The following is an 18,078-nucleotide window of genomic DNA, read 5'->3' on the forward strand; positions in this document are numbered from 1 at the left end:
GGGATATTTTTTTTGTTTCGACCACCATGTGTCTGAACGTGGAGAAGGGACACTTTATTGAACCTACATGTGGGAGACGCAACACATTTGGTACCCGTGAACACTGTGGAACTTTGGGTTGACACAACTGTGTTTATGCCCCAAGGTTTGCCTGGAGCCCGGGCCAGGCTGTGTTCACGGATTCCGGCAATCAGTGACGTACCCCGATTGGCAGTGCCCCTTGATGGTACTTCTGTCACAGCGAGCCTGCCACGGTTTTAGCCGGTGACCGGCTGGCACCCAGCGCTGGACCGTACTCATTAAAAATAGACCCAGGAAAACCGCTATCATGAAGGTTATCATACACACCAGCCAAAGGTACCGGCGCCTCAGCACCTTGTAACTCAGCTGGAAAAGGGACAGACAGCTTTGAAAAACGGACTCCTTCTGTGGTAAAAGACAGGCGATTCGTAATAGAATCTAATTCCCCAGGAATGAAACCAATCATTTATAGAACCCATAACAGTGTATCACTAAGCACCTCATAGGGACTAGTGAGCAATGAGCCACCTATGGGGGAGGACTGCCCCCTTGTGGACAGAGAGTAAATCCACTAACTTATTACCGTCACCCTGGGGAGATTGATATACAGTGCCCTCAGAAAGTATTCATAACGCATGGCTTGTTCCACATTTTGTTGTGTTACCGCGTGATTTCTAAATGGATTAAATATATGTTCTTCACACACAGACACACACAGACACACACACACAGACACACACAGACACACACACACACAGACAGACACACACACACACAGACACACACACACACACAGACACACACACACACAGACACACAGACAGACACACAACTACCCCATAATGACAAAGTAAAAACAAGTTGTTTTAGAAATGATTGCACGTTTTTAAAATGAAATACAGAAATATCTCATTTACATACAGTACCAGTCAAAAGTTTGGACACACCTAATCATTCCAGGGTTTTTCTTTATTTTGACTATTTTCTAGTGAAGACATCAAAGCGATGAAATAACACATTTGGAATCATGTAATAACCGAAAAAAAGTGTGTAACCAATCAAAATAAGAGCTCAAGTCCAAATGATGGCAAGATCAGCTGAAATAAGCAAAGAGAAGCGACAGTCCATCATTACTTTAAGACATGAAGGTCAGTCAGTGTGGAACATTTCAGTCGCAAAAACCATCAAGTGCTATGATGAAACTGGCTCTCATGATGACCGCCACAAGAATGGAAGACTCAGAGCTACCTCTGCTGCAGAGGATAAGTTCATTAGAGTTTGCAGCCCAAACTGTTCAGAGGGGACTGCGTGAATCAGGCCTTCATGGTCGAATTTCTGCAAAGAAACCACTACTAAAGGACACCAATAAGAAGAGACTTGCTTGGGCCAAGAAACATGAGCAATGGACATTAGACCGATGGAAATCTGTCCTTTAATGAGTCCAAATTTGACAATTTTGGTTCCAACTGCCGTGTCTTTGTGAGACGCAGAGTAGGTGAATGAACGATCTCTGCATATGTGGTTCCCACCCTGAAGCATGGAGGAGGTAGTGTGATGGTGCTTAGCTGGTGACACTGTCAGTGATTTATAATTGAAGTCGGAAGTTTACATACACCTTAGCCAAATACATTTAAACTCAGTTTTTCACATTTCCTGACATTTAATCAGAGTAAAAAAATCCCATTTTAGGTAAATTAGGACCACCACTTTATTTTAAGAATGTGAAATGTCAGAATAATAGTAGTGAGAAGGATTTATTTCAGCTTTTATTTATTTCATCACATTCCCAGCTGGTCAGAAGTTTACATACACTCAATTAGTATTTGGTAGCATTGCCTTTAAATTTAACTTGGGTCAAAAGTGTCGGGTAGCCTTCCACAAGCTTCCCACAATAAGTTGAGTGAATTTTGGCCCATTCCTCCTGACAGAGCTGGTGTAACTGAGTCAGTTTTGTAGGCCTCCTTGCTCACACAGTCATTGTCCATTTGGAAGACCCATTTGGGACCAAGCTTTTTACTTCTTGACTGATGTCTTGAGATGTTGCTTCAATATATCCACATAATTTTCCTCCCTCTTGATGCCATCTATTTGTGAAGTGCACCAGTCCCTCCTGCAGCGAAGCACCCCCACAACATGATGCTGCTACCCCCACAACATGATGCTGCCACCCCCACAACATGATGCTGCCACCCCCACAACATGATGCTGCCACCCCCACAACATGATGCTGCCACCCCCACAACATGATGCTGCCACCCCCACAACATGATGCTGCCACCCCCACAACATGATGCTGCCACCCCCACAACATGATGCTGCCACCCCCACAACATGATGCTGCCACCCCCACAACATGATGCTGCTACCCCCACAACATGATGCTGCCACCCCCACAACATGATGCTGCTACCCCCACAACATGATGCTGCCACCCCCACAACATGATGCTGCCACCCCCACAACATGATGCTGCTACCCCCACAACATGATGCTGCCACCCCCACAACATGATGCTGCCACCCCCACAACATGATGCTGCCACCCCCACAACATGATGCTGCCACCCCCACAACATGATGCTGCCACCCCCACAACATGATGCTGCCACCCCCACAACATGATGCTGCCACCCCCACAACATGATGCTGCCACCCCCACAACATGATGCTGCCACCCCCACAACATGATGCTGCCACCCCCACAACATGATGCTGCCACCCCCATGCTTCACGGTTGGGATGGTGTTTTTGGTTTGCAAGCCTCCCCCTTTTTCCTCCAAACACAACGATGGTCATTATGGCCAAACAGTTCTATTTTGTTTCATCAAACCAGAGGATATTTCTCCAAAAAGTACGATCTTTGTCTCCATGTGCAGTTGCAAACCGTAGTCTGGCTTTTTTATGGCGGTTTTGGAGCAGTGGCTTCTTCCTTGCTGAGCAGCCTTTCAGGTTATGTCGATATAGGACTCATTTTACTGTGGATATAGATACTTTTGTACCTGCTTCCTCCAGCATCTTCACAGGGTCCTTTGCTGTTGTTCTGGGATTGATTTGCACTTGTCACACCAAAGTACGTTCATCTCTAGGAGACAGAATGTATCTCGTTCCTGAGCGGTATGACGGCTGTGTGGTCCCATGGTGTTTATACTTGCGTACTATTGTTTGTACAGATGAACGTGGTACCTTCAGGCGTTTTGAAATTGCTCCCAAGGATGAACCAGACTTGTGGAGGTCTACAATTTCTTTCTGAGGTCTTGGCTGATTTCTTTTGATTTTGCCATGATGTCAAGCAAAGAGGCACTGAGTTTGAAGGTAGGCCTTGAAATGCATCCACAGGCACTCTTCAAATTGACTCAAATGATGTCAATTAGCATATCAGAAGCTTCTAAAGCCATGACATTTCCTGTAATTTTCCAAGCTGTTTAAAGGCACAGTCAACTTAGTGTATGTCAACCTCTGACCCACTGGAATTGTGATAGTGAATTATAAGTGAAATAATCCATCTGTAAACAATTGTTGGAAAATGTACTTGTGTCATGCACTAACTGACTTGCCAAAACTATAGTATGTTAACAAAACATTTGTGGAGTATTTGCAAAACAAGTTATAATGACTCCAACCTAAGTATATGGAAACTTCCGACTTCAACTGTATTTATAATTCAAGGCACACTTAACCAGCATGGCTACCACAGCATTCTGCAGCGATAAGCCATCCCATCTGGTTGCCATGATCTCAGAACATAAGATATGAATGTTCTAGGCAAGTTTCAGGGGAACATTGCTAGAACATTCATGTGTTCAGTTTTCTTTGGGTTAGGAAAATATTCCATCAATGTCCCACAGCTCCAGGCTGTGTAAGGGCTATTTGACCAAGAAGGAGAATAATGGGGTGCTGCATCAGATGACCTGGCCTCCACAATCCCCCGACCTCAACCCAATTGAGATGGTTTGGGATGAGTTGTACCACAGAGTGAAGGAAAAGCAGCCAAAAAGTGCTCAGCATACGTGGGAACTCCTTCAAGACTGTTGGAAAAGCATTCCAGGTGAAGCTGGTTGATCAAGAAAAAGGGTGGCTACTTTGAAGAATCTAAAATATACTTTGATTTAACACTTTTTTTGGTTACTACATGATTCCATATGTGTTATTTTATAGTTTTGATGTCTTCCATATTATTCTACAATGGAGAAAATAGTAAAATAAAGAAAAACCCTTGAATGAGTCGGTGTGTCCAAACCTTTGACTGGTACTGCAAGTATTCACACCCCTAAGTCGATACCTACCTACAGCAGTGAATCTTTCTGGGTACGTTTCTAAGAGCTTTCCACACCTGGATTGTGCAACCTTTGCCCACTACTCTTTTCAAAATGGTTGTTGATCATTGCTTGACAACCATTTTCAGGTCTTGAAAATATTGAGAGTAGTATTCCGTAATTGGATTTTCCACAAACATAACTCTTAGTTTTCAAGACAAAAATGTATTACTTTAGTACCTTGTTGCAAACAAGATGCATGTTTTAGAATATTTTGTATTCTGTACAGGCTTTCTTCTTTTCCCTCTGTCATTTAGGTTAGTATTGTGGAGTATATACAATGTCGTTGGCAATCCTCAGTTTTCTCCTATCACAGCCAATAAGCTCTGTAACTGTTTTAAAGTCCCCATTGGCCTCATGGTGAACTCCCTGAGCGGTTTCCTTCCTCTCCGGCAACTGAGTTAGGAAGCACGTCTGTATCTTTGTAGTGATGGTGTATTGATACACCATCCAAAGTGTAATTAATAACTTCACAATGCTCAAAGGGAAATTCAATGTCTGCTTTTTTTTTTTACCCGTCTAACAGTGGAATTGCTTGGGTATCTCTTTTATTTAGTAAACGTAGCTAAGGGAGGTTTTCCAATACCTCGCAAAGAAGGGTGGATAAAACATGTTAGTTTATAGCATATCCATTTGAGCATGGTGATGTTATTAATTACACTTTGGATGGTGTATCAATACACCCAGTCAATACAAAGATACAGGTGTCCTTCCTAACTCAGCTGCCGGAGAGGAAGGAAACCGCTCAGGGATTTCAACACGAGGCCAACGGTGACGTTAAAACAGTTATAGAGTTTAATGGCTGTGATAGGAGAAAACTGAGGATCAACAACATTGTATTTACTCCACAATACTAACCTAATTGACAGAGTGAAAAGAAGGAAGCCTGTACAGAATATTTATTGTTCTCCAAAACCTGCATCCTGTCTGCAACAAGGCACTAAAGTAATACTCCAAAATATTTGGCAAAGCAATTTAATATTCGTCCTGAATAAAAAGTGTTATGTTTGAGGCAAATCCAACACAACACATTACTGAGTACCACTCTCCATATTTTCAAGCATAGTGGTAGCTGAATCATGTTATGGGTATGCTTGTAATCGTTAAGGACAGGGGAGACTATCCGGATAATAAAGAAATGGAATGGCGCTAAGCGCAGGTAAAATCATAGAGGAAAATCTAGTTCAGTCTGCTTTCCACCAGAAAGAGATGGATTCCCCTTTCAGCAGGACAAGGCCAAATCTACATTGGAGTTGCTTACCAAGAAGACGGTGAATGTTCCCGAGTGGCCGAGTTGCAGTTTTGAGGTAAATCTACTTAAAAATACAGTCAAAGCCTATGAATACTTCCTGTTTGTCTGCTGCAGAGGGACAAGAGAGAGCCATGAGACAAAACGACTTTTGATCAGTCATGGAAATAAAAGTGCTGAAACAAATTGGTTTCCCATTTAGAAAGATGGAGAACAAGCTATGCCAAAGTTTTTGTGCAGGTACAGCCAACAAGCACAAAAATGATACTGTAATATTGTCAAAACTATACGATATATCGTCTAAAAGAATATCCCGATATGTAACTGTATCAATTTTTTCTCCAATCATTATCCAGGGGATGAGCACGCTCAACCACTAAGGGACCGTTTAGTTAGTGCAACATAAGATAGTCCCGTGTTCCAAATGTTTGTTTTGGCAGCGTGAATCGTTCCTGTCAACACCGAGGTGAAGAGAGGAATAATTGAATCAATGAATCTGATGCCTCAAGCTTATCTCCTGTGGAAGGCGGGGCTTCCAGTGAGGCGCAGATTTCATTGGCCTTGTCAGGTGTAATTTTAGATCCTTCAACTGAAGTCACGAGAGTGCCACTGCCCACACTATGTTGTACCGAAGCTGACTGACTGAAAGAGAACAGGTGTGTAAAGGCCCAGTGCGGTGTGTTCATTCGTCTCGCCTGCAGTTTCTGTGTTAGTGATTCCTTTTGAGTCTGGAACTCATTGGCGCTCTCCACTTCCTCTTTCAGCCTCTCCAGTTCCTGCAGGGAGGGAAAAGATACATTTACAAGTTTCAGGTTTTATTTGTCACATGCACAAGTACAGTGAAACGCTTAACTTGCAAGCCCTTCCCAACAGTGCAGTATTCAATATCCAAATAGTTTAACCAACAAAAACAAACAAACTGGAGAATGTAAGCTATATACAGGGTCAGTGCCAGTACCAAACTTACAATGTGCAGGGATACTGGAATGGCTCTAAAGACACAGGGCTTACATGTATGCGTTTCTCCCTCACAAATGCAGTTTACATGCCACAAGCACTTGCGCACACACACTCCTTACCTCCTCCTTGGACTTTAATGCCGACTCCAGTTCTTCTATCGTCTGGTTGAGCTCAGTCTTCTGGGATTTGATGACGGTCATCTGACCACTCACACACTCCAGCTCTGTCACCTGAGGACATACACAGTTTGGGTAATCATAGAGTTTAATTTTAATTTTGTATTTTATGTTCTTTGTGTAACCATTCTGATCCGTTTGTTCAGCCTCTCTTTATTACAGACCTGGGCTCCAATTCTATTTCTAATATCTCAATTACTTTCACATTACACTTCTAAGTAAGTATTCCGATATGTATTCCGATATGTTTTATTTGTAAAGACAAGTAGTTGAATATTGGAATGTATTTGAAAATACACTTGGACAGTATTGGCATGTATTTAAAAAGAGTAAAATACACTGACTCAAAAACACTCGCATGCATTTAACTGAGGTATTTGGAAATCATTCGAAAAATAAGTATTTGAAAATACTTTCAAACAGTTCCAATACAAGTTGTTGATTCGGGCCAAAAATAAGTATTTAAATAACAGATCATCAAATACACATGTGTTGAAAACCAGGTCTGCTCTCTTACCCGTTTATAAACTCAGTCTTACTGGTTTCTATAGTTAATTTATCTTAGCCATTTGTGTATTCTCGCTCTATTACTTTATAAAGTTAATCAGTCTTACATGTGTATGTAGTCTCTCAGCCTCCTCCTGGTAAGCAGCTAGTTGTGTATTCTCTCTCTATTACTTTATAAAGTTAGTCTTACATGTGTATGTAGTCTCTCAGCCTCCTCCTGGTAAGCAGCTAGTTGTGTATTCTCGCTCTATTACTTTATAAAGTTAATCAGTCTTACATGTGTATGTAGTCTCTCAGCCTCCTCCTGGTAAGCAGCTAGTTGTGTATTCTCTCTCTATTACTTTATAAAGTTAGTCTTACATGTGTATGTAGTCTCTCAGCCTCCTCCTGGTAAGCAGCTAGTTGTGTATTCTCTCTCTATTACTTTATAAAGTTAATCAGTCTTACACGTGTATGTAGTCTCTCAGCCTCCTCCTGGTAAGCAGCCAGTTGTGTATTCTCTCTCTATTACTTTATAAAGTTAGTCTTACACGTGTATGTAGTCTCTCAGCCTCCTCCTGGTAAGCAGCCAGTTGTTGTTTCCACTGTTTGACATTGGCTGTGGACTCCAGCAGAGCTGCTGTCAGCTTGGCATTGTTGCCCTTCAGGGCTGCCAGCTCGGCCTCCCAGTGCTTGTTAATACTGGACGAACTGGAGAGACAGACAGACAGACAACCATAAACTTCAGAAGTGTTTAGGTGACCATGAGTGGAGACCAAGATCCAGACTGATTTAGACCAGGACATGAATGCTTTTTTTGTAGTCTTGAGTGGTCTTAAGACCACAAGATTAAAACTCCATCTCTGATAAAACGTCATAATTGTCTTCCTGAAGAATAAAAATGCTATCATTTGACTCTTGGGTAAAATACTAAACCATTCCAGCAGCAATGTACAAATTATACACGTTCAACTTCCTGTTCATCAGCATTACCAAGCTCAGATGGCAGAGGTGACATAAGGGGAACCACGTATAGTGAATATGGAGAGCTGGGGGGAACAAATACATTTCCATTCATTTAGTAATTCATAATTAAATCAGAGCCACACAGTGTATTAATGTAATGCTTTACTGCTGTCCAGGGGCTCTGGGACCACATGAATAAGAGATGGATAAATAGACACATCCAAGGCCTGGCCGGGCGAACCACACGCACGGTACTGCTGCTGTGCCAATTTCACTTTAAACCATCACTCTAAAGAGAGGTCCCAGTGGACAGTTAAACCCCCCACCCCCAGGCTGAACAGGGGAGCACTGTGGAGTACTGCGTCTGTTCAGCGTGTAACAGAGGAAGATGAGGGAATTTTAAATGAGGGAATTGGAAGACAGTTTTTGTATTTAAATTGGTGTTAGCTTAACATTTCCACAGAACTGAATGTGTTCATTTCTTCAGCCTTCGTCCACTGTCCGACCATGCTTTTCCCAATAAGGTGCACTCTCTTTGGGCTTGGCACCCTACTCCTGCCCCCGGTTTTAGAGCCTGGTTCTTACCTGTGAGAGAAGGGCAGTTGGTTCTGTGACGGCTCGGCACGGGGCTCGGGGAGGTACTGCGGCGTTTCGGGGGTGGTGCCCCTCTCGTCATCAGTGCCGTTGATGCTCTCCGGGGTCAAAGGTGACTGCAGGTCGCCGGTGGCTGACTCCTGGAATGACGTAAACCAGAAGGTTAAAGGAACAAAAATACCCATAAACTGTTGTTGTATGTTCTCATGTGCTGAGTAAAGAAAAGACTGGTGTAATGTGGAGAGAATACCTGCAAAAATGATTTATACTCCACAGAAAGTTTTTTTTCAAGTGAGTAGGACTATGTGTTTTTAAGTGAGTAGGACTATGTGTTTTTAAGTGAGTAGGACTATGTGTTTTTAAGTGAGTAGGACTATGAGTAGGACTATGTGTTTTTAAGTGAGTAGGACTATGAGTAGGACTATGTGTTTTTAAGTGAGTAGGACTATGAGTAGGACTATGTGTCTTTAAGTGAGTAGGACTATGTGTTTTTAAGTGAGTAGGACTATGAGTAGGACTATGTGTTTTTAAGTGAGTAGGACCATGAGTAGGACTATGTGTTTTTAAGTGAGTAGGACTATGAGTAGGACTATGTGTTTTTAAGTGAGTAGGACTATGTGTTTTTAAGTGAGTAGGACTATGAGTAGGACTATGTGTTTTTAAGTGAGTAGGACTATGAGTAGGACTATGTGTTTTTAAGTGAGCCTGAAACATCACTTTATGGGAGCATTAATATCTGACATTGGGAGATAGGAGCATCATCTGAGACTGAGATGTTAATCTGATATTAGGATGGGAGAGAGAGAGGGGTTGTTAATCCATGGCGGAGGGCAGGGTTCTCCCCAAAGAGTGGAACAGTGCCATTCAACACCATGTTCAATTCTGGTTTAAATATATACGGTACATCCATTTTTCTAAGATACTGCTGTGACAACATTCTGGGGAGACCCCCTGAAGGGGTGGGCTGGAGTGTGTTAGCCTAGGGTTGGGTGGAAGCTGGAGGTGTCAACACTGGACTGGGGTAGGAGGCGACGCAGGAGGGTTATCTGAGACTAGGGTTGGGTGGAAGCTGGAGGTGTCAACACTGGACTGGGGTAGGAGGCGACGCAGGAGGGTTATCTGAGACTAGGGTTGGGTGGAAGCTGGAGGTGTCAACGCTGGACTGGGGTAGGAGGCGACGCAGGAGGGTTATCTGAGACTGGGGTCAGATGACAATGATTTTGATTTCATTTTACCTTCTTTCTTACAGGTACTTTGGGAGGTACTTTGGGAAGTACTGGGAGCACATTCTTTTTAACTGCAGCGACCTGGGAAAGAGTTGCAGGGGAGAAGAGATGGGTTGAATGAGCCAATTGAATGCTGGGGGTGGTTGGGTTGGGAGTTTAGCCAGGAAACTGGAGTGAACACACTACTCTTGCTATGGGAGTTGTGACCACGGACACTCCCATTAGGAATCAGTTTAACGTCTCATCCATGGGACGCTTTTGCAGGGTCGTGTTTCCAATCACTTCCTATGATACTTATATCATTTAAGGTCCATTTACTCCCATTGTTTTCCGGTAAAAATAAATAAATAAAATATATAAGGGAAGGGTTATCCTGGTCCAAAGACACCATGAGGATGGGGTTAGGATTAGGGGTGTTTGTGGTTGGGATTACCTGAGAAGGGGTGCTGGTGAGTTCCATCTTCTCCTGGGATTTCTCCTTGGCTAACCGAGCTGCCTCTTTAAACTCAGCAAACTTCTCTGCAAACTGTGAAAGAACCACAAAGACAGAGACCAAACTGATTAAACCAGTCCGTGTGTTTGTGATGTGTGTGTCTGTATGAACACGCGTGTTTGTGAGCGCAAGCTTGCGTATGTGTCTCCCTGTCCAAGTCTGTGATCCCCCACATGCTTCAGGATGTCCACCATAGAGAGAAATAGTAATGGCGTCTTTTTGTAGGTACCAACTCCGCCAAGGTTCGTTGGACAAAGCCTATGGGGAAATGAATGGCGTTTCCGTAGGATTTTTCCTACGCAGAAAATAAGGTCTGTGGTAAACACAGGCTTAGGAGATCTTATACGTTTTGTTCTATGAGATAATCTTCATCAGCGAAACTTTTTGTGAACTTTGAAGCATTTATATAATGGAAAAAATAAGCACATGAAGGCTTCATAATTCATAAAAGGTCATGTTAACTGACTGATATCCCACAGAACAAAACGTAGAAGATCTCCTAAGCCTGTGTTAACCTCAGAACTTTTTGGGGGGCGTTTATCCTAAAAACCCTATTCTTTCCTCATTAAATTTTCCCCATAGGGAAGGCTGAACGAACCAGAGGTAACTCATTTCCTGGTTTTAGAATGACACGCTGGCGAGCTCTATTGTCCCTGTATCCAAGCAAACAAAGGTAACCTGCCTAAACGACTAATCGCCCTGTAGCACTAACTTATGTCATCATGAAGTGCTTTTATCCCACCTGGACAAGAGGAATATGTGAGAATACGGTTCATCGGCTACAGTTCAGCACCATAGTCCCTTCAAAGCTCATCGCTGAACTCCTCTCTCTGCAACTGGATCCTGGACTTCCTGACACGCAGACCGCAGGCGGTGAGCATAGGCAACAACAACCTCCCCCATGGTGACTTTCAACATGGGGGCCCCCAGGGGTGTGTGCTCAGCCCCCTCCTGTATTCCCTGTACACCCATGACTGCGTGGCCATGCATGACTCAAACACCATCATTAAGTTTTCCGAACGACACAACAGTGCCTCGGAACAACAGGCTCCGTGACAGCTTCTACCACCAGGCCATCAGAATGCAAAACAGCTAACCCTATCGGTCTCTCAGTCTGCACAGACCTTAGTGACTATTTGCACCCTAGAGCCTATCTGCACTGACTCCCCACACATCCAAACCTTATACACAAGCACACACACACATAACCACCCACAAGAACACACACAGCTGCTCCAGTATATGAGTGGTAAGTTGAGCCATTTTTACATTCAGCATCACTCCGTCAAGGGAAATATAGTAAGGATGTGACGGTTTCAAATGTTTAGGATATGACTGCGTCGGTCCCAAACCGATCCTAATGTAGCATGCGTCGGTCAGAAAATTGATTCAAACGTTACAAATCGCAGATTCAATAACATGGTTTTGCTCATATTACTTTCTCTCTACCACCCCAAAAAATACCTCACCTTTTGTGACATCTTCAGTGTCAAACTGCGCACTGTGCCCAGCTTCGCGAGATGTAGTCGGGCCTGTTCCTGATCTTTCACATCTGCGCGGCACCTTCAGCATTCAAATGCTAAAATCTCTTGCGCAATATTAGGCTTCATTAGATGAGTGACAACCCACGTCATTTTCTAGGTTATTGTTATCTATGCACTGTTGAAAATGGTATTTTACCGGTGTAAAAAGTGAGCTAACGGAGACACAACTCTCATCTGGCTATACATGCTGAACAATAGATTTGATTTGGATTGTTCAGGTGTACCATCAGTAATAGTTCTGCTTTAAACCATCAGTGCATATGGTCATTTTTAGATATACACCTTCAATTTGATGATTTCATAATGAGGAATCACTTTTGTGTGGCACACTGCATGTGGTGATGTGCAGTTCACAAATGATACGTTCTTTTTGAACGACTATTTTTACTGACTCGAGAGTCATGATTCGTTTTTCTCAGTGACTTGTTCATTTGACCCGCTGGCTGCAATGAGTCCTATAGCACGGGTATTCTCAAACAGGGGTACGCTCAATGCCGTCGGGGTACGCTCAATGCCGTCGGGGTACACCAAATAAAAATGCGCTTAACAGTCCATTTATATTTTCCAACGGGGCTATACATTTAGGTTAGTTTTTTTCTCTCGCCTGAGTAGCCTCGTTTCACTGCCAAAAATAAAATGAAACCATCTGGTGTTCAGCGAAATAACAACACAATGTCAAATACAGGGAGCCTAGACAAATAATTAACATCCAAATCACATTATGTAACGGTTTTCTTCCTGGGAAGGAGAAGAGGACCAAAACGTAGCGTGGTTGAAGTTCATGGTTCTTTAATAAGAGACACTTAACATGAACAAACTACAAAACAATAAACGTGGCAAAACCGAAACAGCACTATCTGGTGCAGCAAACACAAAGACAGGAAACAACATCCCACAAAACACAACACAAAACAGGCTACCTAAATATGGTTCCCAATCAGAGACAATGACTAACACCTGCCTCTGACTGAGAACCATATCAGGCCAAACATAGAAATAGACAAACCGGACACAAAACATAGAATGCCCACCCAGCTCACGTCCTGACCAACACTAAAACAAGGAAAACACACAAGAACTATGGTCAGAATGTGACACATTAACCATTACTCTCTCGCGGGAATTCCACTAACGGTCCGTACGTAGCCAAACGTAGCTGCTGCTCATTCCCTTTGCTCAAAAATGGATAAATGGTTTTAAAAAAGTAAGGCCCGCGTCCATAGAGACACATACCAGCTCTACTGGAAGTACTGCTACTACCAGCAGTACTACACCTGCACCTGTCAACGACAAGTTGTTCTGCTTCCACGAGCACATCCAATGCTAACATCAGTAATTCTACATGTGTTGTTAGCCCAGCTAGCATGGACACTGACCGTTGTGAATATGATGCAGCCGAAGAGCTACTGCCCCCTTACCTGGGAAAGCACCGAACAACAGACAAGGATGTTGGACCATCAAAAGAGGTGCACATATGATGAGAACTACATTGATTTGGGGTTAATTTATACTGGGAGTAGTGCCTTTCCTTAGCCACAGTGTGTTATATGTCACAACTCGATGAAACCTTCCCTCTTGCGCAGACATTTAGAAGAAAGAAAAAACATGCCAATTTAGAAAATAAGCCACGGGAGTTTTTTGAGCAAGAAATAAGGCGACTTTCGAGTAGTAAGACATGTATAAAAGCAACAGATACCATTAATAAGAAGGGGCTAGAAGCGTCTTATATGGTGAGCTACCGAGTGGCTAGGACAGGCAAGACCCATACTATTGTGGAGGACTTCATTCTTCCTGCTGCTGCGGATATGGCTGGGACAATGCTGGGGGAAAAGGCCCAAAAAACTATACAGACAATTTCTTCAACAAACAACACTGTTCCATGACGCATCAGTGACATGGAAGGAGATGTTTTGAAACCATTTCTGCTTGGCATACAAACCAATGAATTCTATGCGTTACTGCTGGATGAGTCAACAGACGTGGCCGGCCTGGCACAGCTCCTGGTATATGTCCGTTACGTTTATGGGGGGGTCAATTAAGGAAGACCTCTTCTGCAAACCACTGGAAACCAGGACAACATGAGAGGATATTTTTTAAAGTACTGGACAGCTTTGTGTCATCAAATGGACTTTGGTGGTCAAGATGTGTTGGTATCCTTACTGATGGCGCAAAAGCCATGACAGGGAGACATAGTGGAGTGATAACGCAAGCAGTTGCTCCCGACGCCACTGCAGCATCCACCGAGAGGCTCTTGCTGCCAAAGGAATGCCTGGCAGCTTGAAAGACGTTTTAGGCACTACAGTGAAAATCCTTAACTTTGTTAAAAGTTTTTACGCTACTGCTACTCTCTGTTCATCATATATGCATAGTCACTTTAACCATATCTACATGTACATACTACCTCAATCAGCCAGACTAACCGGTGTCTCTCACTACTTTTATAGCCTCGCTACTGCATATAGCCTCTTTTTACTGTTTATTTCTTTACCTACCTATTGTTCACCTAACACCTTTTTTTGCACTATTGGTTAGAGCCTGTAAGTAAGCATTTCACTGTGAAGTCTGCACCTGTTGTATTCGGCACACGTGATAAATCAACTTTGATTGGATTTAAAGCAAGGCCCCTGAACTCTTGTGTATTTTCTGCACTATGCAACACTTTTACAACATACAGAAGTGCTCCCAGAATCTACTAGAAGCCTAGAAGGAAGATTGCGGACTGAACGCAGGTATGTAGACCACCTCAAGATAAACACGTAATATTCAATATCGGTAAGTTAGACTAAATATGAGCACTACACAATCTGGTGGGTAATAACCTTCAATCTAAAAACACCACAAAACAAATAAGACGAGAGAAATGTATCGAAAAATATTACAAAAACAAGCAACACCCAAACCTGACGGAGAGTAAGACAGGGGAACTATTTCAAAACGAAAACGTGACTCTTCTACAGACACAGACGTTTGAATCTTTTCACTACCCGGAATGGTAAAGGTCGAAACCGATCTGTTAAAAAATCAATAAATGACAAACTGGGCATACTTGAACTAGTCGGTAAGGATATAAAAAAGAGTTGAAGGCCTCGAGATGAGTGACAAAGATGCTGCGACATTGGAGAAAGACACAAACAAGAAGCTGCGACATTGGAGAAAGACACAAACAAGATGCTGCGACATTGGAGAAAGACACAAACAAGATGCTGCGACATTGGAGAAAGACACAAACAAGATGCTGCGACATTGGAGAAAGACACAAACAAGAAGCTGCGACATTGGAGAAAGACACAAACAAGATGCTGCGACATTGGAGAAAGACACAAACAAGAAGCTGCGACATTGGAGAAAGACACAAACAAGAAGCTGCGACATTGGAGAAAGACACAAACAAGAAGCTGCGACATTGGAGAAAGACACAAACAAGAAGCTGCGACATTGGAGAAAGATACAAACAAGAAGCTGCGACATTGGAGAAAGACACAAACAAGATGCTGCGACATTGGAGAAAGACACAAACAAGAAGCTGCGACATTGGAGAAAGACACAAACAAGATGCTGCGACATTGGAGAAAGACACAAACAAGATGCTGCGACATTGGAGAAAGACACAAACAAGAAGCTGCGACATTGGAGAAAGACACAAACAAGATGCTGCGACATTGGAGAAAGACACAAACAAGATGCTGCGACATTGGAGAAAGACACAAACAAGATGCTGCGACATTGGAGAAAGACACAAACAAGATGCTGCGACATTGGAGAAAGACACAAACAAGAAGCTGCGACATTGGAGAAAGACAAACAAGAAGCTGCGACATTGGAGAAAGACACAAACAAGATGCTGCGACATTGGAGAAAGACACAAACAAGAAGCTGCGACATTGGAGAAAGACACAAACAAGAAGCTGCGACATTGGAGAAAGACACAAACAAGAAGCTGCGACATTGGAGAAAGACACAAACAAGAAGCTGCGACATTGGAGAAAGACACAAACAAGCTAAAAAGGGACAGTCAATAAGATTGAAACCGAAGTTAATGACCTTAAAAAGGAGAACATCATTCTGAGAGAAGCCTTACTTGACATACAGACTAGATCCATGAGAGAGAATCTGGTACTTACAGGTATCCAGGAGAAAGAAGGAGAAGGTCCTGAATCTGTAGTTAGAGAGTTCCTCCTTACAGCGCTACAGATTCCACGCGAAGCTATCGAATAAAATCCAACTCGTACGTGTGCACCACTTCGGACAGAGAGGCCAAAGGTATGACCTCCCAATCGTTGCCAAATTTGCTTTCTTTAAAGATAAAAATAATGGTTAAAAGCCTGGGTAAAAGACTTGCTGGCACGAAAATAGGCATGTATGACCAGTTCCTGAAGGAAATTGCAGAACGGTGCAAAGTTCTGCATCCAATCTATCTAATCTTCAAGGAGAATCGATTGAAAGGGAAACGCGTAGCTCTCGTAGTCGACAAACTGTATATTGATAACCAGTTGTTCAGAGACACAAAGGCTACTCCAAGGCTATTCTAAAAATTACAAAGTTCTCAGAGGAGGCAAATAATGACACAATTCTAGCCCTGTCATGGATTGCAATAATACAAAAAATACATATAGCTTTTCAATCTATCTTCAAATAACTCATTGGAACACAAAAGCACTAATTCAACATGGTGGAGATAACATCAGACAGAAGGCACAGTATGTGGGTATGTGTGGATGTATTGAGATGGATGGTGTGGTGTGTGTTTTTTGGTATTTGGGAAAGTGTGGCATTGAGTGAGTGAGAAAGGAAATGGTTGCATATCCCAGAACCAATGTATTTCTGTGCGCAGGGGTTGTGAGAGAGCTTTCAATTTTGTGCAGATGAGGGATATATATTTTATAAACAAATTATAAATCTTATTAATATATTGTTCTATCATGGTGGAACAGTATTTTTAAATAAATTATACATCTAATTGATTTATTGTCCTATCATGGGGAACCACATTTTTTAAAATCAATTATGCATCTAATGTATTTCTTTATGGTCCTATATTGATGGAACGGTCCAGAACCCTTTACCCTAGACTCCCACCTGAACGACCCAGATACTAAGAAGTCCCTATCTGTTTTATGGGCCTGCTGTAAGCGGCCTGTATGCAGCCAAAATGTGGTCAGAGACTTAGAGCAGCACTGCCCCCTCAAGTTTATGAGCCTGCCTGGCAGGGTTGGTCCTGCAAAGCCCCCTGATGGGAGAGCATAATATACAAGGGAATTCTCAAAGCTGCTAATGAGAACCTTGACGACCTTGTACCTAGCCGGTGGGGATTCTGGTGGGGTGCCCCCACCCAGGTAGTGGCAGTGTTGGCAACACTAGCTGCAGTAACCCATGGGTAGGGGATGGGGGGTGGGGGGTCACATTCGGACATTCAGCATATTAATGTGGTCATGGTGGAACAAAATCAAAGGTCTGACTGCATGGAGATGCTTGGGAATATGGTCACTACGGGAGACCGTGTGTGGGCGTTTCAGGGTAAGGGGTAAGGGGGTATATCGGACCTCCATCAGGATGTGACGATGGTTAATCTCCCCATTTCTGCCCATTTGTCTGCTCAGTTTTGCAGGCCGTCTCATACAGCTGCAACTATATATGCATTCGTAAATCAAGACCTTTCTTGAGTTGAGCTCTGGGATGGCGCAACTGTTGAGCATCTGAGTCTATGGTTGTTGTGGCGGAAAGGGGATGAGTGTGTATCCCACAACTGTTGAGAGTCTGAGTCTATGGTTGTTGTGGCGGAAAGGGGATGAGTGTGTATCCCACAACTGTTGAGAATCTGAGTCTATGGTTGTTGTGGCGGAAAGGGGATGAGTGTGTATCCCACAACTGTTGCGAGGGAGTATAAGATGTTTAGAGACAATATAGGATGAATCACAATAATTGTTTGCTAAAATAATAATTGCATGCCATAATGTAATTTTGGTAATGGTGAGAGTGGTGAGAGGTAAAACATCCTTTGCATAATCTGCCTACATTACTACAAATATTAATGGCTAATTATGGAAAATAAGA

At 43.0% G+C, this 18,078-nt stretch overlaps 1 protein-coding gene across 1 annotated transcript in view; it reads right to left on the reverse strand.

Moving 5' to 3' along the window:
- homer1 (homer scaffold protein 1) overlaps window positions 1-18,078 on the reverse strand; it is a 73,677-nt gene that overhangs the window by 5,999 nt on the left and 49,600 nt on the right. Inside the window, exons 4-8 of the mRNA XM_020466302.2 lie at window positions 10,424-10,516; window positions 8,756-8,904; window positions 7,756-7,915; window positions 6,662-6,772; window positions 6,278-6,358 (exon numbers count right to left, since the gene is read on the reverse strand). Coding sequence (XP_020321891.1) covers window positions 6,278-6,358; window positions 6,662-6,772; window positions 7,756-7,915; window positions 8,756-8,904; window positions 10,424-10,516 — 594 coding nt within the window. The remainder of the gene's footprint in view (window positions 1-6,277; window positions 6,359-6,661; window positions 6,773-7,755; window positions 7,916-8,755; window positions 8,905-10,423; window positions 10,517-18,078) is intronic.

This window comes from Oncorhynchus kisutch, linkage group LG29, assembly GCF_002021735.2.
Source record: "Oncorhynchus kisutch isolate 150728-3 linkage group LG29, Okis_V2, whole genome shotgun sequence".
In the NCBI taxonomy this organism is placed as follows: Eukaryota; Metazoa; Chordata; class Actinopteri; order Salmoniformes; family Salmonidae; genus Oncorhynchus; species Oncorhynchus kisutch.